A 27,098-nucleotide genomic window follows, 5' to 3' on the forward strand; every position below is an offset into this window, starting at 1 on the left:
AAGCTTTAATACATGTGAGGAATGTGTAAGAAATAGACATTCCTCACATGTATTAAAGCTGTCAAACAGTCACAAATCCTGCACACGGGTGTGATTCAGACATAACACCGAGCAGCTGTAACTACTCGGTGCTCACCCGAGCATACTCGGCGAAAGGGTTAACAGAACATACTTGCTCATCACTACTGATGAGCACAGTGGTGCCAGGTCTGATATAGACGTGATAACGCTGTGCGGCCAGCCAATCACTGTAATGCCACAACCAACATGACTGCGACATTACAGTGAGTGGCAGGCAATCCCTGCATGTTGATTGGCGCTCTAAAGAGCGCCAAACATGCAGGGAGGGAACCCGAGCATCTCGCAAGTACTCGGCGAGCTCCGAGCATCTCGAGTACTGAGATGCTCAGGCGAGTACCGAGTACTTGCAAGTATGCTCGCTCATCACTAGTAGTAATAATGTAATGTAGTAATAAATATAAGTCATGTAGTAATAAATATATTGTATATAAGAAAGTGTATATGTGTATGACTCGCCCAGGGGGGATATATGGGGGGGGGACTCGGTACCCGGGCCTTGACCTTCTATGGGATGTCACGGCAGTCGACTGCCGGGCCCGTCCTCTGGGTCACTCTTTAAAAGGGGTTTTCGTGTTTTTGTTAACAGTTTGTCTCTTGACGCCACCTGTGGTGTCTGGTAATGGTGACCAGCCCTGCTGCAGACCTCCGGGGCTAATGGGATGGCAGCTGGGATGTTTCTGGTCCCCACAGGTGGAGCGGGCCCCCGGGGCAGGATTTATGGGAATGCTGGGCGTTGTAGTGCAGGCACGGTAGCGTGATGGAAATAACTGACAGAGATAGTGGAGTGCAGTCATCCGAGTTATTCACAGTTCTTTTTAGGTTCCTCGGGTACACTGTCCAGGTGTCAGCCTCCCGCGTCACACTGCGTTTGCCAGGCAGGGGTTCAGCAGTCCCCCAGGCCATTAAAAGGTACTTGGCGGGACCCCCTTTCTTTATGTTCCTTTCCTCAGCCGACTTCCCGCGCTGGGTCTTCTCCCTCCTGCCCTGCGCCTCGCAAACTAAGTCCCAAGATGGTGTCCTCGGATCCTTCAGTGCAACCTAGAGTTCCCTGGTCCTAAATGATTCGGGCGTACGGGTGCTGTCCTGCACTCTCCGTACCCCCTGGGATCCCTTCAACCAACGGAGCCTTTCTCCTCTGCTCCCCTCCTGGGCCTCTCTCACTAGGCCCACTATGGAGCAGAGCTCCTGAAGAGACTCTGCTCCCCTCCTCTCCTCACTACTCGCTGACTAACGGCACATCTCACTCCTCCACTAACTAACATGGTTCCCTATCTATATATATTCTTCACGTGCTCCCGTGTTCTATGTCCTCCACCCACACCCACTACTAGTTACCCCTCACTCTGGTTCCCCCCACTCTAGCCAGGGACAGGGCTCAGCAGAACACAGCGCATCTTGCCCTTCCAGCCAGCCTGGAGTAGTGTAGTGTTGAATGCGGGTGTTGGGGTCACGGGCAGTACCCTTTGATTACCTGAGAGTGAGGCACCACTAGATGTAGTACCTCTATGGCGACTGACCCCTCAGGGGCGCCACATGTACACATATACGTGTAAATATCTATATATCTATATATATATATATATATATATATATATATATATGTGTGTGTATATATATAGTACAGACCAAAAGTTTGGACACACCTTCTCATTTAAAGATTTTTCTGTATTATCATGACTATGAAAATTGTACATTCACACTGAAGGCATCAAAACTATGAATTAACACATGTGGAATTATATACTTAACAAAAAAGTGTGAAACAACTGAAAATATGTCTTATATTCTAGGTTCTTCAAAGTAGCCACCTTTTGCTTTGATGACTGCTTTGCACACTCTTGGCATTCTCTTGATGAGCTTCAAGAGGTAGTCACCGGAAATGGTCTTCTAACAATCTTGAAGGAGTTCCCAGAGATGCTTAGCACTTGTTGGCCCTTTTGCCTTCACTCTGCGGTCCAGCTCACCCCAAACCATCTCGATTGGGTTCAGGTCTGGTGACTGTGGAGGCCAGGTCATCTGGCGTAGCACCTCATCACTCTCCTTCTTGGACAAATATGTGCGCGGTGATACCCCACATATAGTCAAAAAGTTCTGTTTGGACAAATGGCAGGGCTCGGAACGGAAGAAGCAATATTTGAATTTTGGAACACAAATTGGCTGAAATAGATTGCGGGCGACATGTCACATATGCAGGGCCCCTATAGCGCCCAAGCAGCGGAGACCCCCCACAACTGACCCCATTTTGGAAACTACACCACTCAACGATTTTATCGAGGGGTATTGTGAGGATTTTGAACCCAAAGGTACTGCACAGAATTTGATAACATTAGGTTGTCATATTGAATATGTTGTCATTAGTGTTGAGCGCAAGTGCTCGCTACTCGAGTTTGTATCGAGTGCTCGGGTATGCACAGAATATCGCAGGTGCTCAAGTGACATGCTCGAGTCTCCGCCCCGCATGTTTTGCGGCTGTTAGACACCCAAAAAAACCACACAGGAATTATTTGTGCATGGCAGGCAATCCCCGTATGTTTTTTGGCTGTGTAACAGCTGTGAACCAGGGCGGAGACTCAAACATGTCACACAAGCACCCGCGATACTCGGTGGGTGCATACCCTAGCACCCATATGCAAACTGAAGTAGCGAGCACTTGCGCTCAACACTAGTTGTTATATTATCATGATTTTTTTTTACTTTTGAAAACCCCAAGCCCAACCCTAAGCCCAACCCTAACCCTAAGCCCAACCCTACGCCCAACCCTAACCCCAACCAATCCTAACCCTAAGCCCAATCCTAACCCTAAATCCAATCCTAACCCTAAATCCAGCCCTAACCCTAAGTTCAACAATAACACCAACCTAACCCTTAGCCCAACCCTAACTCTTACCCAAACCCTAACTCCAAGCCCAACCCTAACCCTAATGGCAAAGATTAAATTAAATAAAAATTATAAAATAAAAAAAATTAATCTGACTAGGTGCATGACACAGGGGGGTGACATACTAATTATTGGCTTTTGATCACTATGATGGGGGCCTACCACAGTGGTCAAAAGGAACCAATGGAAAAAATCCCTTCTGTTTCCGGGGGCTCGATGTCAGACCTTGGTGGGCGCACTGCACATGCGCCCACCATTTTTTTGTTTCGAAAAGAGGAGGGCAGGGGATGGAGCAGGAGGGACCTGGGAATGGCGGAGGTACAGGGGTTGCTTAGGGACATCATTTCTCTCTCCTCTGACATGTATATCATGTCAGAAGAGAGAAAAATGATTTTAATAACGGGCACACTTTTTTTACGTGATCACTGTTATTCATTGAATAACGGTGATCACGTGATTGGGGAAAATCTGGTCTTGATCGTGCTCTCCAGAGTCTGGAGATTTTCCGACTCTGGGGGGCTCTATACCATATTCCTGATTGCCATTGTAAAACAGCGATGAGGAAATAAAGTCCCTTAGCAATCGTCAGACATCCATGCCCATTCATCAGCTCTTATGTGCTGAGACTGACTGTTTTAATGCGAGTCAGCGGTCGTTAAAATGTCTCTAATGTGGTCAATCTTGTTTTTCAAATATGAGGCTAAGTCTTTTGTTGAAATCAGAGAAGTCAGAGGGGGCAACAAGGGATGGAAAAGGGAATTACAATTGTTGAATAAGGTTGTGGGTAGTGAAGATATAAGAGTTGTGAAGTAGTCCAGTTTAACAGAGGTGAGGACTGATTTGAATTTGTACATTTATAAACTGCTTGCTTGAATGTGCTAACATCTTCATAATTGAAATACATGCTAAAAATATGCAAATGATGAAAAATGAGAACAAAATTTATAAAAAATGTATTCTGTATTGAGTATGAATGCAATGCGCAGAAATACACATATTTACAGCCCTTGGCATGCTATCAATGAGGTTGTCTGAGAAATGATCTGCTGCTGGCAGCTCCTTTTGCCATTGCCAACCAATGACATCACAGATGTTCTTGATGAGAGTCTAGTTCGAAGCGGCTACAGGCAATGCTAGCATGTTTAAGGGTCAGACACGGCTCACAATTGCATGAGCAACATGTTGACATGTTAAAAAATGGTTCTAGGGACACTTTGGAGAAACTGGTTCCACAACTGAAATTGATATTGGACGTCACATATCAAAACTAAGGCATCAAACAGTGTCTACACAAAACATCAGAAGGTGGTTTATCAGGTGGGAATGGAGCTGGAATGGAGGTCAATTCTTTTTTTGTTCTGGAGATCATGTGGGCAATATCATTAAGTGGACTTTGCAAACGGACATCATACCTATCCTACTCCCAGGATTATGGTGTGGGTTGGCATAATGTACAATAGCTAGACCCCTCAAGTCTTCACTACAGGTACACAAACAGCTCAGTGTTACATTGATTTGGTCATGGAACTAGAGGAAAGGCCATTTCTCCAAAGTGTTGCAGGAGCCATTTCTTAAAAAGACAAGGCCAACAAAGCCAAGCTGTAGGTTGTGGGATTCTGTGGCCTGCAGCATCTCCAGATTTCTCTCCCATTGAGCATATCTGGGATGTCATTCAGCCATTTGCAATTGCCAATCAGTCAATTGCAAAGCAATGGATCTTAATGATTTACATACCAAAGTTCATAAATTGTGGCTGAAAATTGCTCAGACAACAATTAATAACATAATTAGTAGCATGGCAAAGCATAAAAACGCATGTATATCTGCACGTGGTGCTCATACTCAACAAATCGTGAAGTTTTTATTTTTTTTCCATTTCTTCATAATTTGCATGCTATTTATCTATCAGTTGTGATTTCCACAATTCCATAACTTTTCATCCTTGGTGTTGCAGTTTCAATGTTGAGGAGAAATGTTATAATGTTTATATATGTCTCAGGGTGTAATGGGCACAAGTTAGATTTTTTTGGAATAATAAGATTATATGCTGTAGGTGTGTATGTATATAAGCTAATATATCTAGATTGTACCCATTACATCCTAAGTCATTATATATCTTCTCAACATTGAGGAACATCTCAGTAATATATTTCTTCCAGACGACAAACATATGCATGTACAGTGGGTACGGAAAGTATTCAGACCCCTTTAAATTTTCACTCTTTGTTTCATTGCAGCCATTTGGTCAATTCTAAAAAGTTCATTTTTTTCTTATTAAAGTACACTCTGCACCCCATCTTGACTGAAAAAAACAGAAAGTAGAAATTTTTGCAAATTTATTAAAAAATAAAAACTGAAATATCACATGGTCATAAGTATTCAGATCCTTTGCTCAGACACTCATATTTAAGTCACATGCTGTCCATTTCCTTGTGATCCTCCTTGAGATGGTTCTACTCCTTCATTGGACTCCATCTGTGTTTAATTAAACTGATACGACTTGATTTGGAAAGTCACACACCTGTCTATATAAGACCTCACAGCCCACAGTACATGTCAGACCAAATGAGAATCATGAGCTCAAAGGAACTGCCCAAGGAGCTCAGAGACAGAATTGTGGCAAGGCATTTATCTTACCAAGGTTACAGAAGAATTTCTGCATTACTCGAGGTTCCTAAGAGCACAGTGACCTCCATAATCCTTAAATAGAATTAGTTTGGGACAACCAGAAGTCTTCCTAGAGCTGGCCGTCCAGCCAAACTGAGCAATCGTGGGAGAAGAGCCTTGGTGAGAGAGGTAAAGAAAAACACCCAAGATCACTGTGGCTGAGCTCCAGAGATGCAGTAGGGAGAAAGTTCCACAAAGTAAACTATCACTGTAGCCCTCCACCAATCGGGCCTTTATGGCAGAGTGGCACGACGGAAGCCTCTCTTCAGTGCAAGACATATGAAAGCCCGCACAGAGTTTGCTCAAAAACACATGAAGGACTCCCAGACTATGAGAAATTAGATTTTCTGGTCTGATGAGATGAAGATAGAACTTTTTGATAATAATTCTAAGAGGTATGTGTGTAGAAAACCAGGCACTGCTCATCACCTGCCCAATACAATCCCAACAGTGAAACATGGTGGTGGCAGCATCATGCTATGGGGGTGTTTTTCAGCTGTCGGGACAGGGCGACTGGTTGCAATTGAAGGTAACATGAATGTGGTCAAATACAGAGATATCCTGGATGAAAACCTTTTCCAGAGTGGTCTGGACCTCAGACTTGGCCGAAGGTTCACCTTCCACAAGACAACGACCCTAAGCACACAGCTAAAATAACAAAGGAATGGCTTCAGAACAACTCTGTGACCATTCTTGACTGGCCCAGCCAGAACCCTGACCTAAACCCAATTGAGCATCTCTGGAGAGACCAGAAAATGGCTGTCCACCAATGTTCACCATCTAACCTGACGGAACTGGAGAGGATCTACAAGGAAGAATGGCAGAGGATTCCCAAATCCAGGTGCGAAAAACTTGTTGCATCATTCCCAAGAAGACTCATGGCTGTACTAGCTCAAAAGGGTGCTTCTACTCAATACTGAGCAAAGGGTCTGAATACTTATGACCATGTGATATTTCAGTTTTTCTTTTTTAATAAATTTGCAAAAAATTCTACATTTCTGATTTTTTCAGTCAAGATGGGGTGCAGAGTGTACATTAATGAGAAAAAAAAAACTTTTTAGAATTTACCAAATGGCTGCAATGAAACAAAGAGTGAAAAATTTAAAGAGGTCTGAGTACTTTCCGTGCCCACTGTACGTATTCCTGTCACCACGGTCAATTCTATTGACCCCTCAAAGGGAATCTGTGACCATGAAATAGAACCAGAACTAAGTCTATCATACACCGCGTACAGAATTATTAGGCAAATGCGTATTTTGATCACTTTGATACTTTTTATACATGTTGTCCTACTCTAAGCTACATAGGCTTGAGAGCCAACTACCAATTAAGTAAATCTGGTGATGTGTATCTCTGTAATGAGGAGGTGTGTTGAGTAATGACATCAACACTCTATATAAGGTGTATTAGGCAACTTTCTTTCTTTTGACAAAATGGGTCAGAAGAGAGATTTGACGGGCTCTGAAAAGTCCAAAATTGTGAGATGTCTTGCAGAGGGATGCAGCAGTCTTGAAATTTCCAAACTGTTGAAGCGTGATCACCGAACAATCAAGCATTTCATGGCAAATAGCCAACAGGGTCGCAAGAAGCGTGTTGGCCAAAAAAGGCGCAAAATAACTGCCCATGAATTGAGGAAAATCAAGCATGAAGCTGCCAAGATGCCATTCGCCACCAGTTTTGCCATATTTCAGAGCTGCAACGTTACTGGAGTATCAAAAAGCACAAGGTGTGCGATACTCAGGGACATGGCCAAGGTAAGGAAGGCTGAAAAACGACCACCTTTGAACAAGAAACATAAGATAAAACGTCAAGAATGGGTCAAGAAATATCTTAAGACTGATTTTTCAAAGGTTTTATGGACTGATGAAATGAGCGTGACTCTTGATGGGCCAGATGGATGGGCTAGAGGCTGAATCAATAAAGGGCAGAGAGCTCCACTCCAACTCAGATGCCAGCAAGGTGGAGGTGGGGTACTGGTATGGGCTGGTATCATCAAAGATGAACTTGTGGGACCTTTTCGGGTTGAGGATGGAGTGAAGCTCAACTCCCAGACCTACTGCCAGTTTCTGGAAGACAACTTCTTCAAGCAGTGGTACAGGAAGAAGTCGGTATCATTCAAGAAAAGCATGATTTTCATGCAGGACAATGCTCCATCACATGCATCCAACTACTCCACTGTGTGGCTGGCCAGTAAAGGTCTAAAATAAGAAAAAATAATGACATGGCGCCTTTGTTCACCTGATCTGAACCCCATATAGAACCTGTGGTCCAGCATAAAATGTGAGATCTACAGGGAGGGAAAACAGTACACCTCTGGGAACAGTGTCTGGGAGGCTGTGGTGGCTGCTGCACGCAATGTTGATCACAAACAGATCAAGCCACTGACAGAATCTATGGATGGAAGCCTGTTGAGTGTCATCATAAAGAAAGGTGGCTATATTGATCACTAATTTTTTTGGTTTTTGTTTTTGCATGTCAGAAATGTTTATTTCTAAATTTTGTGCACTGATATTGGTTTACCTGGTGAAAATAAACAAGTGAGATGGGATTATATTTGGTTTTTATTAAGTTGCCTAATAATTCTGCACAGTAATAGTTACCTGCACAACCAGATATCCTCCTAAGATAGCCAAATCTAAAAAAAAACCCACTCCAACTTCCAAAAATATTAAGCTGGGATATTTATGAGTCTTTTCGGTTGATCGAGAACATAGTTGTTGATCAATAATAAAAATAATCCTCTAAAATACAACTTGCCTAACAATTCTGCACACAGTGTAATGTATAGATATCTGAAGAGACACAGATTTCAGTGATGCAATTTATATCTCTGAACTCACCTTCACTCCCTTACAGTAAACCTGACAATTGGTCTGAGCTCCATATTGAAAGACATTCCGTGGACTTCTAAGCTTATAGAAATACTACAGAGGAAACCTAAATGCATACTTAGTCTAGGATGTTTGTTTGGGCCTACTGCAAAGAAATTAAAGTGAGTTCAGGCTTCATTTTTACATTGTTGGAGTCTATGTGACGCGCCCCTGGGCCTGTGTCGCGCTGCGTTGCGCACGCGGGAGCTTACCCGGAGCCGGATCTCTTGAGGGTTGTAGTCTCGTGGCGGTGATCCGGTCCGTGCCCAGGGAGTCAGACTAAGTGGCGCTGTATCAGCGGTAGATGATGGACGACTACGCCACCCGTTGAATGCAGCTATGGAGCTGCCGCTGCAGGGCAGACCGCTGAGGCCGGTGGAAGGATGGTGCAGCGTGGATGGTATAACCCCCAACGGGAGGGGTATGGCCTCAGGGCAGCCGACGTGGATGATGGGGGTAGCAGGAACCACTCAGAGACGATGCGGTGTAGTTCAGGGTCTTTACTGGTGACAAAGATAGACCCTCCCGGAGTACTGGCTAGCGGTTGGGGCCTGGTCAGTCCTTGAGCAGATGGGATCTCCCCTGGCCAGGCGGAGTTGTAGGCCTCCCAAACTAACGATACTCTTCTGGCTACCTTGCTAGAAGCGAGTATAAGTAGCCCACGTCCCTGAGTGTACCGTGTGGTGCTCACCCGTATGGCCGGTGACTCGGGGCCTTCTAGTAGCTTCCGCTCCACGACGGCGGTGCTGGTCCCACGCGTGTGACCGTGCCTTCGGGTTTCTTGGCCAGAGGACCTGAAATCCCCTGCCGGTCGGCTTCTGCTGCTGGATAGGAGTTAGTCCCCACAGCCTCGGACTCCGGGTCCGGTGATAGCTTCTCAGTCAGGGCGAGCTCTGCAGCTGCCAGCCCCTGACTCCTTGTAGTACTGCTCCCACAGAGCTCCTGTTGTTTCTTCCTATGCTGCTTCTCTTCTCTGTCTCTACTTCTTCTCTACTCACTAACCCTGCCTCAGCCCTAGGTTTATATAGGGGAAGTTCTTCCCCTCCCAGGACTGGGCAGGAGGTGTGGCATGCACAGGATCCCTGACCAAGAGACCTCCCACCTGCTCTCAGACATAACATTGCCGTTACTGTGGAAACCAGACCCCTGGGGTGCCACATTCCCCCCTAGTGAAATTTAGTACTCCGGGACTAAACATATTTTTAGAAAAACATAACAAGGTATAAACAATAATAATACAATAAGAAAAACACATAAAGATGGTTACGGCGTGTCCGCAACCGGGTGCAGTCTTTGAAGAAAAGCAAGGTGTCCATTTCACCAAAACAGGGAGACGTAACCAGGTAGGGGTCTGTCCTGCCCCGAGTCCTTAACAGTCTTTAGTCCATTCCTAAGTTACGCTCCAACCATGTACAAGGATTCCCGGTAAATCCACCAAGGACTCCTATAAATAACTAGAAACACATAATTATACACAAGCAACAAGAAAAACAGGTAACCACAAATAAAACAATTTATACACTTCAAATCCTCCAACGTTCGGGTAACTGGCCTCTAGTGGCCCTAGTGGACCTACGGAGCTGACTGTCTAGCCCTGAACTACAGGGTGTAGGAGCTGTCAAGGGTAAACTGGGCAGCTGTCTACCGGCTCTTTGGCTCACTAGGGGTACGGCAGGCTCACTATAAGCAGAGGGTTGATTCTCCTGTTCTGCTTGTGTGGAGTCTTCTGCCTCCTGGACCGGCTGCTCTTCCAGCTCTACCTGTTGCTCCGTAGGCACTTGGAATGCTGGTTGGAGGAACGTGAGGACGGGTACCACAACTGCACCATTGACTTGAGTCCAGGACCGAGGGAAGTCTCCGAGCACAGTACTAACCATATCTTCCCTTTCCTCTACGGGTCGATGGTCTTCTTGTTCCTCTTCAGGGTTCCGTAGCTGTTCAGGACACTTCTTCAGGTGATCCCGGGATACAATGGCTATGGTCTCCCCTCCGTCTTTACTGATGGTACAGACTTTCGGGTTCTCGTGGCTTGAGGGCAGTACGGTGTACGGGTCCTTCTCCCACTGGTCGTCCAACTTGTGGAGCCGTCTTTTCCTCTTCAAGACCTGCTCTCCGGGTACCAGGGGAACAGCGGGAGCATACTGGTTGTAAGTTTTCTCTTGTCTTTCCCTAGCCTGACAGAGACTTCGCTCCACGCTCTCCTGTACTTTCCGGTACTGCTGCTGCCTCTCTGTGTCCCAGTCTGCTTCTGGTGAAGTGTCCTCGGGTGTCAGGACTCCCATTTCCAGGTCAACAGGTAACTTACCAGGTCTCGCCCTCATTAGGTAAGCCGGGGTACAGTTGGTGGAACCTACCGGGATGTGGTTGTATAGGTCCACCAGATCGGGCAGCTTCTCAGGCCACAGACTGCGTTCTTCCAGGGGCAACGTTTTCAGGAGATCCATTACCACCTGGTTCATTTTCTCACAAAGTCCATTAGTTTGCGGATGAGAGGGTGTCGTCCTTATCTTCCGGCAGCCATACAGATTGCAGAATTCCTGGAAGACCTCCGCTTCAAAGGCAGGTCCCTGGTCCATCAGCACTTGGTCCGGGTACCCGTGTGGACGGCAGAAATGCTGCTGGAAGGCTCTAGCTGCTGTTTGAGCTGTTAAGTCCTTGACGGGGACGACAACCAAGAACCGGGAGTAATGATCCACAATGGTTAACGCGTAGACGTAGCCACTTCTGCTTGGGGACAGTTTTACATGATCCAAGGCTACCAGTTCCAACGGCTGCCAGGTGACGATGGACTGCAAGGGAGTCTTCTGGCTGGCACGGTCCTTCCTTCTTAGGTTGCACGGGCCACAGTCTCTGCACCACCTCTCGATGGTTCCCCTCATGCCTACCCAGTGGAACCGCCCACGCAGCAGGAACTCCAGCTTCTTCCATCCGAAGTGTCCAGCCCCGTCGTGGTATGCTTCCATCACCATGGCTGCGTCTCTCCGTGGCACCACTACTTGCCAGATTAGTTCATGCGTCCGGGAGTTAACCATTCTGCGGCACAACTTCCCCTTGTAAAGGAACAGTCGACTCTTCTCAGCCCACAGTTGCTTGGCTTCCTCCGGAGCGTCTGGGTCAAGGCGAGCCTCTGGCCGAGTCAGCATCTCCTTCACCAGCCGGACGGCAGGGTCACTGTCTTGCGTTTCCTCCCAGTTGTAGTGAGGCAAGGGGTTAAACATAGCGGCTTGCTTACTCCTTACCCGATGGGAATACTGGATAGTCCCATGACGGTGGAACGCGGGGAATTCGACTTCTTCCAGTCCCTCTGGATCTTCTCCTACGTCCGGTAGGTTTGGCATCCTGGACAGGGCGTCCGCGTTGGTATTGGAGCGTCCTGCCCGGTATTTGATTGTGAACTCGTAGTTGGACAGACGGGCCATCCATCTCTGCTCTAGGGCACCGAGTCTTGCCGTGTCCAGGTGTGTCAACGGGTTGTTATCCGTGTACACGGTGAACCGGGAAGAAGCGAGGTAGTGCTTAAAGCGTTCGGTGACTGCCCACACCACTGCCAGGAACTCTAGCTTAAATGAGCTGTAATTCTCAGGGTTTCTTTCGGTGGGTCGCAGTTTTCGGCTAGCGTAAGCGATTACTCGTTCTTTCCCCTGCTGGATCTGGGACAGTACGGCTCCTAGCCCGATGTTACTTGCGTCGGTGTAGAGGATAAAGGGCTGGCTGTAATCAGGGTACGCCAGGATTTCATCCCCCGTGAGGGCCATCTTCAGCTGGCGGAAGGACTCTTCTTCTAACTTCTCCCATTTGAAGGGCGGCTTCTGGTTCTTGGCCTTCCGGGACTGGCCTATCAGGAGGTCCTGCATAGGAGCTGCCTTTTTGGTGAAACCGGGGATGAATCTGCGGTAATAGCCTACCAACCCGAGGAACTGCCGCACTTCCTTTACACTGGAGGGACTTGGCCATTCCTTAATTGCGGTGATCTTATCAGGGTCGGGAGCCACTCCGTCAGCGCTCACCACGTGTCCCAGGTACTGCACCTTTGGTTTCAAGAGGTGACACTTGGAGGGTTTTACCTTTAAGCCGTAGCTTGCCAGAGCTTCGAACACTTCCGCCAGGTGTTTCAGGTGGTCCTCATAAGTCTTGGAATATACGATGACATCGTCCAGGTACAACAGGACCGTCTCGAAGTTTCTGTGGCCCAGACAGCACTCCATTAATCGTTGGAAGGTTCCCGGTGCGTTGCAGAGTCCGAACGGCATACAGGTAAACTCGCTAAGTCCCATCGGGGTGGTGAATGCGGTCTTCTCCCGGTCCGCCTCTGCTACAGGAACCTGCCAGTACCCGCTAGTGAGATCCAAGGTAGAGAAGAAGCTAGCAGATCTTAAAGCAGCCAAAGACTCCTCTATCCTTGGTAAGGGGTACGCATCCTTGTGTGTGATACGGTTAATTTTCCGGTAATCTACACACATCCTCATGGTGTTGTCTTTCTTTTTGACTAAGACTAGTGGAGCTGCCCAGGGGCTACAGCTATCCCTGATCACCCCAGCCTCCTTCATGTCCCTAAGCATCCCCTTGGCGTGTTGGTAGTGTGCAGGGGGTACGGGTCGATACCTCTCTTTTATGGGAGGATGGTCTCCCGTGGGGATGTGGTGTTCCACCCCTTTGACTCGCCCGAAGTCTAACGGGTGTTTACTAAACACTCTCTCGTACTCTTGAACCACCCGATAGACTCCCTGTTTCTGGTGTGAGGGAGTGGAGTCAGTACCCAAATGTAGTTGCTGACACCAGTCCTCCATTGTTTCCTTAGAGCCGTTACCTTCCTCCGGGGAAGATGGAGGCAAGGGTTCTACGGACTGTATGGAATTTTGATTGATGGTATACAATTTGGCTAGCGTGGCATACCGGGGCAGGTACACTTCCCTCTTCCCGATATTTATTATGCGAACGGGCACCCTCCCATGGCGTACATTGACCACCCCCCGTGCTGTCAAAATGGTGGGCCTACTGTCTGAGTAAACTGGTTCTACCATTGCCTGGTAATCTCTACCTCTCAGACCAATAGCTGCCCGGCACCAAATCATCATTTCACTTTTTGGGGGCATGGCAATAGGGAAAGGGTCACACATTCTTACGCTACCAATCTCACCACCGGAGAGTTCTATCTGTTGCCGCCGCATCAGTGCCCGGATCTCTTTCTGGAGCACTCGCTGCTGGCCGGAGCTGGCGTTCTTGGCAACCTGTTGTAAAAGGAAAATCACCTCTGCAAGACAATTTTCAATTACATTAGTTCCTAGAGTTATCTTTGGGTGACTCTCGTGTTTGTCAATGTCTACAATGATCAGTCCCTGTGCTGCCAGTTCGACTCTACCGATTTTAATGGTCACCTCTTTAAATCCAATCTGTGGCACGGGCTGACCATTGCTGGCGATGATACTCAAGTCGTCGTCAGGGTAGCGGGTGATATCCGAGTCATTCCAGTACTGCTTGAAGAGCACGTACGGGATAGTGGTGACCTGTGACCCGGTGTCCAATAGGGCACTCATAGGGATGCCATCCAGTACCACAGGCAAGACTGGACGTCCTCCCACATATCTGTCGCGCCAGTTCGATGGGCCTGATGATCTTTTTCCTGGGGTTTGGCCCTCTACCCCAGGTTGTGCCAGTTTAAAGGACAGTACCTTGCCATATGTCCGGGTTGATTGCAGCGGCGGCAGATGGGTTGTCCGTCCTCGTTGTATCGGTCGCTGGGTCTTCCTCTGGCCGGTGGGGTCCTCCTTGGTCGACGCCACGGGATGTCCTCCGGTCCGGATGCCAGCTGGATCTTCCCTGGAGTGGAAACCTGTAAAGACTGCACAGTTCGGGTTAGCGCGGCAACGCTTTTAGCTAGCTCTTGGACCTGATGGTGCAGGTCTGGAGCCGGGTCATTGTTCAAAGCCTGCGCATCAGCTCCCACAGGCCCTGCCGACAAGGGTGCCGCCTCCTGGTGGTAAGTGGTAGTGGGGCGTCTGTGGGTCACAACGCCACCTGGTGCCGGTTCTCGGAGCACCCGGATGGCTCTGTCCTTGAACTGTGCAAATCCCAGATGAGGGTCCTGTAAGGCCATTGCCCGCAACTGGGTTCGGTGGGCATTGCAATATAAACCCTCTATAAATTGTTCAGTCAACAGCCTGTCCTCGTCTCCCACGCCGTCAGGGTCGGTCTGCTTAATGGCTCTCAGGGCCTCTTGTAGGTTCAGGGCATAGTCCCTTATACTCTCATGTGCCCGCTGTTTGCACCCGTAGAATCTAAGCTTGATCTCGGCTGAGGTGCGGGTATCAAAGGTGTCCCTCAGCCGGGTTAGTATCTCTGCGACAGTCCTCCTCCCAGGTGGCCAGGACTTTACCTCCCTTTGGGCTGCCCCGGTTAATTGGGCCACCAGGATGCTCACTTTTTGCTCCTCTGTGAGGGGATACACCTGGAAGAGGCTATCCAGCTTTTCTCTAAAGTCATGCAGGGTATGTGACTCCCCTGAGTACTGGGGTAGCCAGGCTGCCCCCGGGATATAGGGCATGGTGAAAGGCATGACCGCAACGGCGGTGGCGCTGGCGGGGGTTGAAGCGGTGAAGCTCTCCTCCGTATCCGACATCCTTCTCCCCCCTAGTGGACCGTGGCCTACCTTGCGATGATCCTCTTCCGTAGGCCGCGGCTCCGCAGTGGATCGTCAGGGTTGAGGACCTTCCGTCGCGCTCCTGTGACGTCAGCGTCTGCTGGGCTCCTTCCAGGACCTTACGCGACGTCTGGACGTGAGGCGGGGCTTCAGTTCTCGTGCGCTTTTGGAGTCCACGCCCCTCTTCTTCCCGCGCGGCGTCTTCAAGATGGCGTCCAACGGCGGGAAAACTCCACGGAAGGCGGGAAGAAGGCTGAAAATGGCGCCGGATGGCGGGAATCTTCACCGATGGCGGGAAGAAGGCTGAAGATGGCGCCGGATGGCGGGAATCTTCACCACTAGTAAGTTTGAACAGTCTTTTTCAGGCACGCAGTACCCGGTGGTTGCGGGCACGAAATCCTGCCGACTACGCCAAAAGTTGACGCGCCCCTGGGCCTGTGTCGCGCTGCGTTGCGCACGTGGGAGCTTACCCGGAGCCGGATCTCTTGAGGGTTGTAGTCTCGTGGCAGTGATCCGGTCCGTGCCCAGGGAGTCAGACTAAGTGGCGCTGTATCAGCGGTAGATGATGGACAACTACGCCACCCGTTGAATGCAGCTATGGAGCTGCCGCTGCAGGGCAGACCGCTGAGGCCGGTGGAAGGATGGTGCAGCGTGGATGGTATAACCCCCAACGGGAGGGGTATGGCCTCAGGGCAGCCGACGTGGATTATGGGGGTAGCAGGAACCACTCAGAGACGATGCGGTGTAGTTCAGGGTCTTTACTGGTGACAAAGATAGACCCTCCCGTAGTACTGGCTAGCGGTTGGGGCCTGGTCAGTCCTTGAGCAGATGGGATCTCCCCTGGCCAGGCGGAGTTGTAGGCCTCCCAAACTAACGATACTCTTCTGGCTACCTTGCTAGAAGCGAGTATAAGTAGCCCACGTCCCTGAGTGTACCGTGTGGTGCTCACCCGTATGGCCGGTGACTCGGGGCCTTCTAGTAGCTTCCGCTCCACGACGGCGGTGCTGGTCCCACGCGTGTGACCGTGCCTTCGGGTTTCTTGGCCAGAGGACCTGAAATCCCCTGCCGGTCGGCTTCTGCTGCTGGATAGGAGTTAGTCCCCACAGCCTCGGACTCCGGGTCTGGTGATAGCTTCTCAGTCAGGGCGAGCTCTGCAGCTGCCAGCCCCTGACTCCTTGTAGTACTGCTCCCACAGAGCTCCTGTTGTTTCTTCCTATGCTGCTTCTCTTCTCTGTCTCTACTTCTTCTCTACTCACTAACCCTGCCTCAGCCCTAGGTTTATATAGGGGAAGTTCTTCCCCTCCCAGGACTGGGCAGGAGGTGTGGCATGCACAGGATCCCTGACCAAGAGACCTCCCACCTGCTCTCAGACATAACATTGCCGTTACTGTGGAAACCAGACCCCTGGGGTGCCACATATGCATGTATGGTAGTTGTTCAGGGGCTTTTTCATGGTGACAGTTTCCCTTTTGGAAGGCAGCATGGAGTAGTGACAGGTATGCTGATTTCAGTCCTGTGTTATTTACATGTACATATGATGGCAGTTTTGTGAAATTTACAGATCATTATTTGCAGTGCTTGCATCGTGCAGTGAGCCAAGTTTCCCCAATCTCATTATTCATGAGTTTCAGGCCCTCCACTAGGGAACATTTGTCTCATTATTAGCTGGATCTCCACAAAGTACACCAGCACCTATATGTAAATTGTGAAATGGTGTTCACAGGTATACAAAGGTTAACTGTACTCTGTATTGAAATAAATTGTCCTATTACGCATTTCAAAACACAGACAAATTCTCATTCATCTCTGTGTCCATTTCTTAAGTGGAACAATATGGACAACTTACCAAGTCCCTGAGGTGTAATACTAGAATAATAAATGAGATGTCTTGTGCAATAAATCACTTAAGTGATTGCTATCAGGACATGATGTAGTCTGGTTTTAAGTTCTTGTATTTTCCAGAAGATTATGTAGAAGGTTAGATGCAAACATGTGTAACTAATGATGGAGATCTTTTCCACATTTCAAGACAATGGACCCCAAGAGACAAGTTCAAGATTTCCAACTTAGACTATTATGATGATAATAAACATAAAGATGCTTCTACTTAGCTTCTTGGAAAATTGCATTGTTAAAACTAGTGAATATTTGATTGGGGGGCTCTGGGAATGATTTTACGTTAGCTTAGAGGTTAATAGTTTAATGTTTTTACTGAGTATTTTAAACTACAGGGGAAAAAATGTTAGATCTTAGCGCTCAAGCAAAAGATAGGTATAATATATAGATGAGTATGAGTAATGACATCAACTGTAATTGATTTGGTCAAATCCACAGAAACATTAAATGTGCGGTAGCATGATCAAATAGGAAACAAAAGAATGACATTATTGTGTCTCACTATTTGGGTTCCATTCATAGGCATACAGGCAAGCTAGAACTATTTTTGTTTTCTTTTTCCATTCTCAAGCTAGCTCAGGCCAATGCCAGGGTGAATCAAAGATAGAGTAGATAAGCATGTAGCTGGGACCCTCTTCCTTTCTATGACAATTTCCTGGTAAATATTGTAACTGCAAATCCAATAAGTAAGCGCAGTATTTCAGAATCTTGTTTCTTTAGAATAATTTGCACACAGTAAGGGCACGTAGGGATGAAGTAGCAAATGTATTGCAAGACGACCTTCTAAGGAAAAAGAATAGACCTACATGATGACTGTGCCATGGAATATGCCATCATACCTACATGGGGTGCACATTTAACACGTTGCTTATTGCAACTACTTCTGACTTCTTTTTGTGGGACTTGATACTGTACTTTTGCTGTAATGTACAGTCAATGACCCATACAGCATACATATTTTACAGTAAGTCTGTACACTAGTTGTGCTACTTGGAAACTACATGCTGGTATTATATTTGGTGAAACATGACAGGTTTATATTTGCATTGTTTAGTGTTATTGCGTAGGCATTATGATTCTAGCAACCCTTAGCAATGAATCACACTGCTTGTTCCATGGAAAATGTGATTTTTGTCACAAACCTCTGATTTAGACAGAGAAAGCGAAACAATCACCAATTTGAAGGAAAGCATTTTCATGCACTCCTCAACATTGCAACACCAAGAAGGAAAATTTGTGGAATCATAGAAATCAGAAGATAGATAGACATGGTAATGATATGGAAATAATGAAAAAAATGGAAATAACATTTTCAAAACATCTCGATTTATTAAGTATTGAGTAATTAGCACTACACGCAGAAATACATGCAGTTGCAAGTTCAGGCATGCCATCAATGAAGTTATTAATGGTTGTATGAGGAATGCATTTGGACACACAAATAATCAAAATGGCAGCTCCTTTTGCAAAAGCTGACAAATGATGTCCCAGGTATGCGCTATGGGAAACAAGTCCAGAAATGCTGCAGGCCATGATTGCACATTCAGGCCACATAGACTGCTCATAGTAGCATAAGCAATATGCGACCTTCTGTCATATTGAGAAACAGCTCTTTGGAGGTATGTCCGGAGATGCTGCAGGTCATGATAGCAAGCTTAGGCCTTGCAGGCAGCTGACATTAGCACGACTAATATGCAGCTTGGTGTTGTAGTGCTTAAAAACGTCTTCGGGGAAACTTTAGAGAAATGTCCATACCAATAATTCCATCTCCAAATCAATTTAACACCGAGCTGTCAGTGTATCTGGAATGAAGTCTAAAGGGATCCATCTACTGTACATTATGCCATCTCACACCATAATTCTGGAAGTAGGACCAGTGTGACATTCCGTCACGAAGGTGATACATTGACCTCATGACAATGCTCACAAAGGCTATCATCGTGCGGAGTAAGACAGCATCAAGACTGGAATAGTGTTCTATCCACTTCAGATTCCCGCTTTCACCTTGAACACAATGATAGTTGGAGATTGATCTGGAGAGCATACGGGATACCCTACTCCATACTCTTGGAATTACAGCATAGGGCAGCGGAATTTGCAGTAGCTGGACAGTCTTTGTTCCTGATATACAACAGCTCGGTGTGAAACCATTGGTGTGGCCAAAGTGTATAATGAGCTGTTTTTCAACACAATTTCATACCGCATGTTGCTTGTGCTACTGTGATTAACCTAAACATACCACGGTTGCCTGCAGCATCTCTGGACTTATTTCCCATTGTGCACATCTGGAACGTCATTGGTCAACCGTTGCAAAGGGGGCTGCAAGCAGCCGATCTTGATGATTTGCATGCTTAAGTGCGTCTAGTGTGACAGAACATTCCTCAGACTTCAATTTTTAATCTCATTGCTAGCATGTTAAGTTGTGAAAGTATGTGTATTGACTCTAATACTCAATAATGAATGAATCGAGTTGTTTTGAAAACTTTGTTTCCATTTTTTCATTTGCGTATCATTACCATGTCTATCCATCTTGTGATTTCCATAATTCCATGATGCTTCCTACTTAGTGTTGCAATTTCAGTGTTGAATGTCGATTTCACAGATTACTAAAATTTGAGAGTAAAGCTGGGGAGTTACAAACCTCAAATATCCTAACAATTCGTGGTTGTGATTCCCAAGAAGCAGTTCAAAAAAAAGAATTAGGGTGGAAAATATGAGTCAGGGTCTGTGGCTGGCAATGTATATGGGAATATTGCAATCATAATGTCAAAGACTTGCATATGACAATGTTATGGCTTTCTCTGTTACTGCCTAGAGGAAATTGGCTCTTACTGTATCAGAGCCCTCTGGATATTAAAGAAGCACTCCTCCTGCCATCAAAATATGTATCCTCTTAATATATTGCAACCATCATATTATATAGCACTGCGTACTTACAATTGCTCATTTCGCCCTTCTGCCCAGCTAATCATTATGTTTTCCATTAGTCCTATGACATCATGAGATTAAAAACTGACTAGCTGAATCCTTCTAAGCTCTATGTAGAAATAGGAGGTCAATTTTCCTTGTATGAGTCATAAGTCACTGCAAAAATCCCTGTCAGGGGTGAGGAGGGAACGGCTGGGTCAGGAGTTGAAGAATGGGAAGATGAATGCAGGGAATAGAGACTTCCTGTTTCTACATAGAACAGAGAAAAGAGAAGAATTATCTGGGTAGAGAGGCAAAATAAGCAATTGTAAGTACACAGTGCTGTATAATATAATGACTGCAATATAGTAAGAGGATAAAAACTTTGATGGGAGTCCTTCTTTAATGCATAAGGACAATACACCTGCCATTGTTTAGACCAGGGGTGGGGAATCTTTTTTCTGCCAAGGGCCATTTGGATATTTATACCATCCTTTGGGGGCTGTACAAATTGCGCACTAACTACGTCCACAAAGTATGTCCTGACGCTGGCACTGGTGTCAACACGTAATCTTTCATTGAATGTTTCCCAGGGATCAGTAGTGAACACTGCGTGCGTGTGCTCACAAAGCAAGAAGAAATTAATGGGGCAAAATACAGCTGACGGCACAAGCACTGTGGTCCCCAGGAATCTGTCCGAGAGCCGGATAATAGGTCATCAAGGGCCCAGGGGTCTGAGGTTCCCAACCCCTGGTTTAGACTATGGAGTGTATTCCACCTCCCATTAATTTCCAGCTTCTTAATCCTTGTGTAAACATAATTATACAAGAAAAGAAGGCAGAAAATATTGTTGATTTCTGGAAATTTCTTTGCTTTACTAATTATTTGGAAATATATATTATCTATATTTTATAAAACTCAAGATGTTCCTACAGGATAAATAAAAGTAATCGGCTTTTTTTAGTTTGAATGGGTAGAAAAAATAATTGCTACTTACTTAGCTTGGTAAAAAGATCAACTAGGGGGCAATTTTATGTGTCCTATGTGAGCCAAAAAAAAATATGAATAAAAATCCCCTTTGAGAAATAGCTTGAGGTTTTCTCTACATCTGAACTGATGTAGATTATTTTTTGGAATTTGTCCATAAAGCAATGAGTGGAAAAATGCTACATTACAAGAAGGCAGCAACTATGCTGAGAAGCAGTGTCGAACACTAACATGTTTTGTATTTTATTTTCTAGGCCATACTGTTAAATGATAATCATTCAGTGGAACTAGAATTTATATAATTTACTAGTGTTATCTAATGCAATAACCTACCCAACAATTTTTAAAGTCTAATTAAAATTTTACAACCAATATATCTACACTTCCTAATGCAACTTAACAAAAATGTCTGCTGCAACTCAGCAGATAAAAGGTAAATAAAACAAAATTACCAAACACTTATTATATTGCTTTGATCCTGTTTTATTAATATATGAGCAATTTTACATTTGCTGTGGAAATCCTCAATATCACTGAAATAGAAGACTTAAAGGGGTTGTCCAGCCTTAGCCTATAAGTCTGCAGTCACTGTGCGCTGTGAGAAGTCTCTGGCGCTGAGCATTGGAGAATGTGATTTGCAAATGTACAGTCATGTGCTGACTAGACGTGCGCAGTTTCGCTCATTACAAGTGTATTGAGTGAGGCCGGATACTTCTAGTCGGAATGAGACTGGAAGTATGAAAATCACATACTTGCGGTCACTTGATTGCCCGCTCCAGACGCAAAACCGAATAATCCTCACAGCGCACAATGCACAGGATGTGAGGATTCACAAGTCTACAGTCACAGTGTGACAGCAGACTTTTAGCCTAAGGTCAGTCAACCTTTTAAATAGAATCTATCAGTAACACTTATTCTCACAAACTGAATATACGTGAATGTATCTGCGGAAAATATGAATTAATCCATACTTTATATCTTCACAGTTTTCCTTCGATATTGAGAATTGAAGTGCATTGGGACATAACAATGCACTACCATTCAGGGGCATAACGACCATTGTCGTAAAGGTCGCAAACGGGCCTGGTCGGGTGGGTGCCCACCGAGGCCAGCACAATTTTCAACTGGATGTATGTTCCCGAATGCACATCCAGCTGAAGTTTATTGCTTAGCAGAGACCCGTAGGGTCTGTGCACGGCAATACACGCTGCCAACCAATCAGAGGCCAGCAGATGACATCGGCGTGCACGTAACTGGTGGCACCTGGCAGTGATGTTATGCGCTCCCATCGCTTGCACGATGAAGTCAGCAGTCGGCTTCAGAAGAGGACGGCGGATGGGAGGTGAGTATAATGGTTTATTTTTTTCTATGCATTAAAGGACAGATATATACCAGGATGAGGAATATGATAAAGAATAAGGTGGAACTATTTGAATAGGTAAAGACCATAGTAACCAGAAGGGTCCTCCCAAACTATATATAAGAAACAACACGAACCACCAGGGAGTTATGACCCAAAAAAGCAGTCAATACAACAATGGTGCATATAAAACATAATGACATTTATTTAATCAATTAAAATACAGAAATAGTTATTATCATGATGGTGAGAAATAGATAATAAAAGACACAAATGTGTGACAAAATTGGCACTTGTATGTAATAAGATATAGTGTTGCACATGGGGTGTCTAGATAGGTAAGAGAATCAAGAAGGACATATTCCATATATAGGGGATAGTCAGGGTATATATACAGGGATTACTAGAACCCCAATACTAGCCAAGAATAGTCATGTGTCCAAAAAAAAAAAAAAGGGCACAGTGGTGTATAAAGTCAATAGACTCACCCATAAAGTGCTGCATTGCCAAGTTGGTCACAAACAGGGATTAAAGGGAATTTGTCAGTAGAATCATCCCTCGTAAGCCATCGGCATGTAGATCATAGGAAGCTGAATAAAATGATCTGTAATCCGATGTCTTATTTCAGAGAAATCCATGCTTTTATTATATGTAAATGAGCTGTTCCAGGCTATGGGTAGGACATTGATCTTCATAAGAATCTGCCTCCAGAGGTTATTTTACATTAAGGGGGCGTTAACAATGTGAGACATGTAATGATTACCAGTGTGATGTGTAATGGCCGCTCTCTGCTCTCCTGATCTTACAGCAGAGCTGTGTGTGATTATAACTGATAGGTTCTGCTCAGCTTCAGCTTCCATCTCATAGGCACACAGAGTTACAATATTGTTTCAATATGGGAAAACTCAGAGAGAAGCAGAAAATATGTTTGCAAGAAGACAAAGTTCATATCTCCTGTTCTGTGTTAGTAACTTGTCTCAAACTGGTAATGCTCCCTTCATGTATAATAATATCTGGAGGCAGAGTTATCTTCCAGGCAACATCCTCCCCATAGCCTGGAAGAAGTCATTTACATATAAGAAAAAAGGTGGCTTTCTGTGGAATAAAACATCAGATCACAGCTATCAAGGTATTTTATTCAGCTTCCTATGACCTACATGCCCATGTAGATGGCTTGTGATGATTGACCCTACTGACAGATTCTCTTTAAAGGGGTTTTCTGGTTTTAGAAACCCCCTAGCCCTTGGCTACAGTTTGTTTGAAAAACAAGCAAACTATCCTTTACTCACCCTCTCCAGGTCCAATACTGAGTCATCACCACTGATCCAGGTGATCCATGTGATTGTTATTGTCTTCATCCGTGTCAACATAATGTCAAGGTTTAAACAGACAATGATAGACACAGGGAGCAAAGCTTGAAACACAGCATACAAATATATTCAGTATTTGCTATTGAAAGACCCCGTATCATGTTAGTTTCATAAGTAAGCTAAATTTACAAACTTGCCAAGAAGTCAGCTTTCGCAATCAAAAGTCAGTCCCCATGAATGAATATGGCCTTCTGTTTATGAAAGCAGCAGGGTAAGACATGAATAAAGCAATCTGACCCCGAGTCACTTAGGACCATTTTCAACACTGGGTGGTAAATACATGGAGTTGTTGTATTCTGCCTTTGAAATTTAATGGACTTTCTCAAGTTTCCTCTCAAAATTTAAAGGAATAGCAGTTAGTCTAACCATTTCTTACTAAAACAGTTTCTGTCTGTTTATCTACAGTAACATATCTGTCAGTTCTCAAGCAAAATTTAAAAAATGGAAAAACGTCATAATACATGATGCTTACTACTAATATTGCATAATATCAACATACTTTGAACCCCTAAAAGCAATGTAAGCCCATACTCCTAATAAAATCAATGAAGGAAGAGACTAGAAACATGTGACTACAGTCTTCCTGAAACAGCACCTCTCTTGTCTATAAGATGAGTTTGAAATTGTGTCAGTTAATAAGAATTACATTTCTCCTGGTACAATACAATCATAATTAGGTTACACACATTTCATGCACCTTTATGTATTTTTCTTACCCCCCATGTTTACACACATAAAGTATATATATATATATATATATATATTTATTCATATACACATACACAAGGACCTTACAAAGGACCAGGGGGCATTAAATGTGGAGGAAAAGCAATTTTGGCAGCTAAACAGGAAAGGGTTCTTTACAGTCAGAGCAGTCAGTCTGTGGAATTCCCTACCACAAGAGGTAGTAATGGCCAACACTATAACAGCTTTTAAAGAAAGGGCTGGGATTTCCTCATAACAAATGGCATTCTAGGTTATAAATAATCTAGCCATAGAGAATGTATAACTGGTGGAGAAAGGTCAGACTTGATGGACTTATGACTTTTTGCAACCTATGTAAATACGTATATATTTGGATATATGCCGATTTCTTTTATGTTTCTTTCCTCTCTGGTGATGTAAGAAAGGGAAAACTGTTCAACATGTCAAGCAACCTGCATTAAATATATCATTCCGTGTAAGCCATTTTAATAAATCTGGCATAATTTGTGCTATTATTGTATGTTACAGTATTGATAAATATCCATGATTGTAACTATATTCTGTTTCGTAGGAGTATAAAGATGACCCTAAGCAAAACTCTAATTCCCTTAGAAGTGGATGGGAGTTACGGAGACAGCTTAGCTCATCCACTCTTAGCTGCTTTTATAGTCCTGACAACTTGAGGCCACAGCACAGAAACAAATATTCCCATCTCAGCTGCCACAAGCCATTCCCCAGCGAAACATGTGCAATCCTTATGAGCATCTTAAAGAGGTCTTCCTTGTGGACCACCTTAGGAAAATTGCATGAGTTGTACATGCAGTGCATATAACATCTTCAATGTCTATAATGTGGCAATATACCTGAAGACCCACCTCTTCCGACAAGCGTACAACCTGCAGTAACCACGGCTCCACCACATTACTGCATGACCTCCTCTACCCCCACCTACTGCATCCTCACCCATCCCTTGTAGACTGAGCCCTCGCGGGCAGGGTCCTCGCTCCTCCTGTACCAGTCGCTGACTCGTTTTGTTAAGATTATGTAAATGCTTTTGTTATGTATATCCCTTTCACATGAAAAGCGCCATGGAATAAATGGCATTATAATAATAAATAATAATGATAATAATTATATACTGCACCATAGAGATGTGCTGGCTTGGAAAAATACTAATTCATATTTCCACTCAGCTTTTTTTCTTCACCAGGACAGTGTTAAATGTTGGACTCTCAGTGACACTTTTAGCATGGTTGTACTTCCACAGCTACTATAAAAATTCCCTAGCACCAAGCCCTCAGCAAACAGTAGCCATAACCCCCACAATGCGCAGTGGCTCCACAGGAGCTCTGCATTATCGTGGGCATTATTGTGGGCTCCCGGGGTGATGAGGGCCATTACACAGTACATCAGATAACTTACGTTGACTTGCCACATATCTTTCTTTGGTACCACTGCTTGCAGTTGGTGTAATATTGCTTGCTGGAGCCCATCAACTTCTGTACTGCACACACATTGGGCCTACAATATGAACAAAGGATATAGAATAAGTAATACTATAGTATAACACAGGAACACTAACAGGAAAAAACCATGGCAACTTCACATCATCTCATGCTCTATAGTTAAGTGGTAAACTATTCTATAAGAGTGCAAGGTAAAGCTGGAAAACTCATAAGATAAGGAAACTACCAACAAGATAAAGAAAAGTCCTTAACAATACAGATAATTGCATTGTTTGCATGACAAAAGAAAATCATTCATCGCACATTCTCCTCCCAATTATTAGGATAATACCATTTACTGAACAGATCTTACCCATGCTGTCTGCCCCTGATCCTGCTGTGCTGTAGAACTTTCTGATATGGATACCTTGCTGAAATGACTAATGTGGCCATCAGTGTGAGAGCCAAGGCAAGCAGCACAATGCGATTCATTCTGAGGAGTTAGTGCAGGTTGCGAACTCCCACTGCTCTGAACTAACAGCCAGGAAACATAAAGTGTGCTGTGTTAAATACACCGAGAGCTGGAATGGGTGGAGAAAGCAAGCTACTGCAATCCGAGCCGGACTTTCCAGGCTGACTCTTTGGGGAATATGTAACCCCTTGGCCGTGTGTCTGAAAGAGCTGCACAAATTCAGAGGTACAATTATTAGGACTGGCCTTGTGTCGCCTGCTGTAACCCCCTTTTATGCAGAATGTGACCATTATTTCAACCATATTCGCACTTCATATTTATACTTCATATCAGTGTTTCAGATTATATTTCCAAATGTTTTGTTTAGGATGTAAATGTTTCAAATCTTCTCCCATATTCTTCAGGCTTTTTATAGCGACCCTTGTTTCTTGTAAGCATTTATTCTCTCAAGTTTTTACTTTGCTTTATTGTTTATTGTTGCAACAAAATGATCAAAGATTACATAAAAGTAAATGAGGTATGCATCATGGGTCAAACTGCTTTTGGGAAAGACTGCTTACATATGATGGCAGATCCTCAATATACTACACCACACAGGAGAGAGCTGACAGATCCTCTATACACTACACCACACAGGAGAGAGCTGACAGATCCCCTATATACTACACCACACAGGAGAGCTGACAGATCCTCTATATACTACACCACACAGGAGAGCTGACAGATCCTCTATATACTACACCACACAGGGGAGCTGACACATCCTCTATATACTACACCACACAGGAGAGCTGACAGATCCTCTATATACTACACCACACAT

At 45.1% G+C, this 27,098-nt stretch overlaps 1 protein-coding gene across 1 annotated transcript in view; it reads right to left on the reverse strand.

Moving 5' to 3' along the window:
* Nucleotides 1–26,406, reverse strand: part of TGFBI (transforming growth factor beta induced) — a 120,705-nt gene extending 94,299 nt beyond the window's left edge. The window contains exons 1-2 of the mRNA XM_073651222.1: nucleotides 26,177–26,406; nucleotides 25,781–25,879 (exon numbers count right to left, since the gene is read on the reverse strand). Coding sequence (XP_073507323.1) covers nucleotides 25,781–25,879; nucleotides 26,177–26,295 — 218 coding nt within the window. The 5' untranslated portion in view covers nucleotides 26,296–26,406. The remainder of the gene's footprint in view (nucleotides 1–25,780; nucleotides 25,880–26,176) is intronic.
* Between the last annotated feature and the right edge of the window lie 692 nt (nucleotides 26,407–27,098).

Source organism: Phyllobates terribilis, unplaced genomic scaffold (genome assembly GCF_046119375.1).
Source record: "Phyllobates terribilis strain yellow unplaced genomic scaffold, ASM4611937v1 Scaffold_11__3_contigs__length_659146591, whole genome shotgun sequence".
In the NCBI taxonomy this organism is placed as follows: Eukaryota; Metazoa; Chordata; class Amphibia; order Anura; family Dendrobatidae; genus Phyllobates; species Phyllobates terribilis.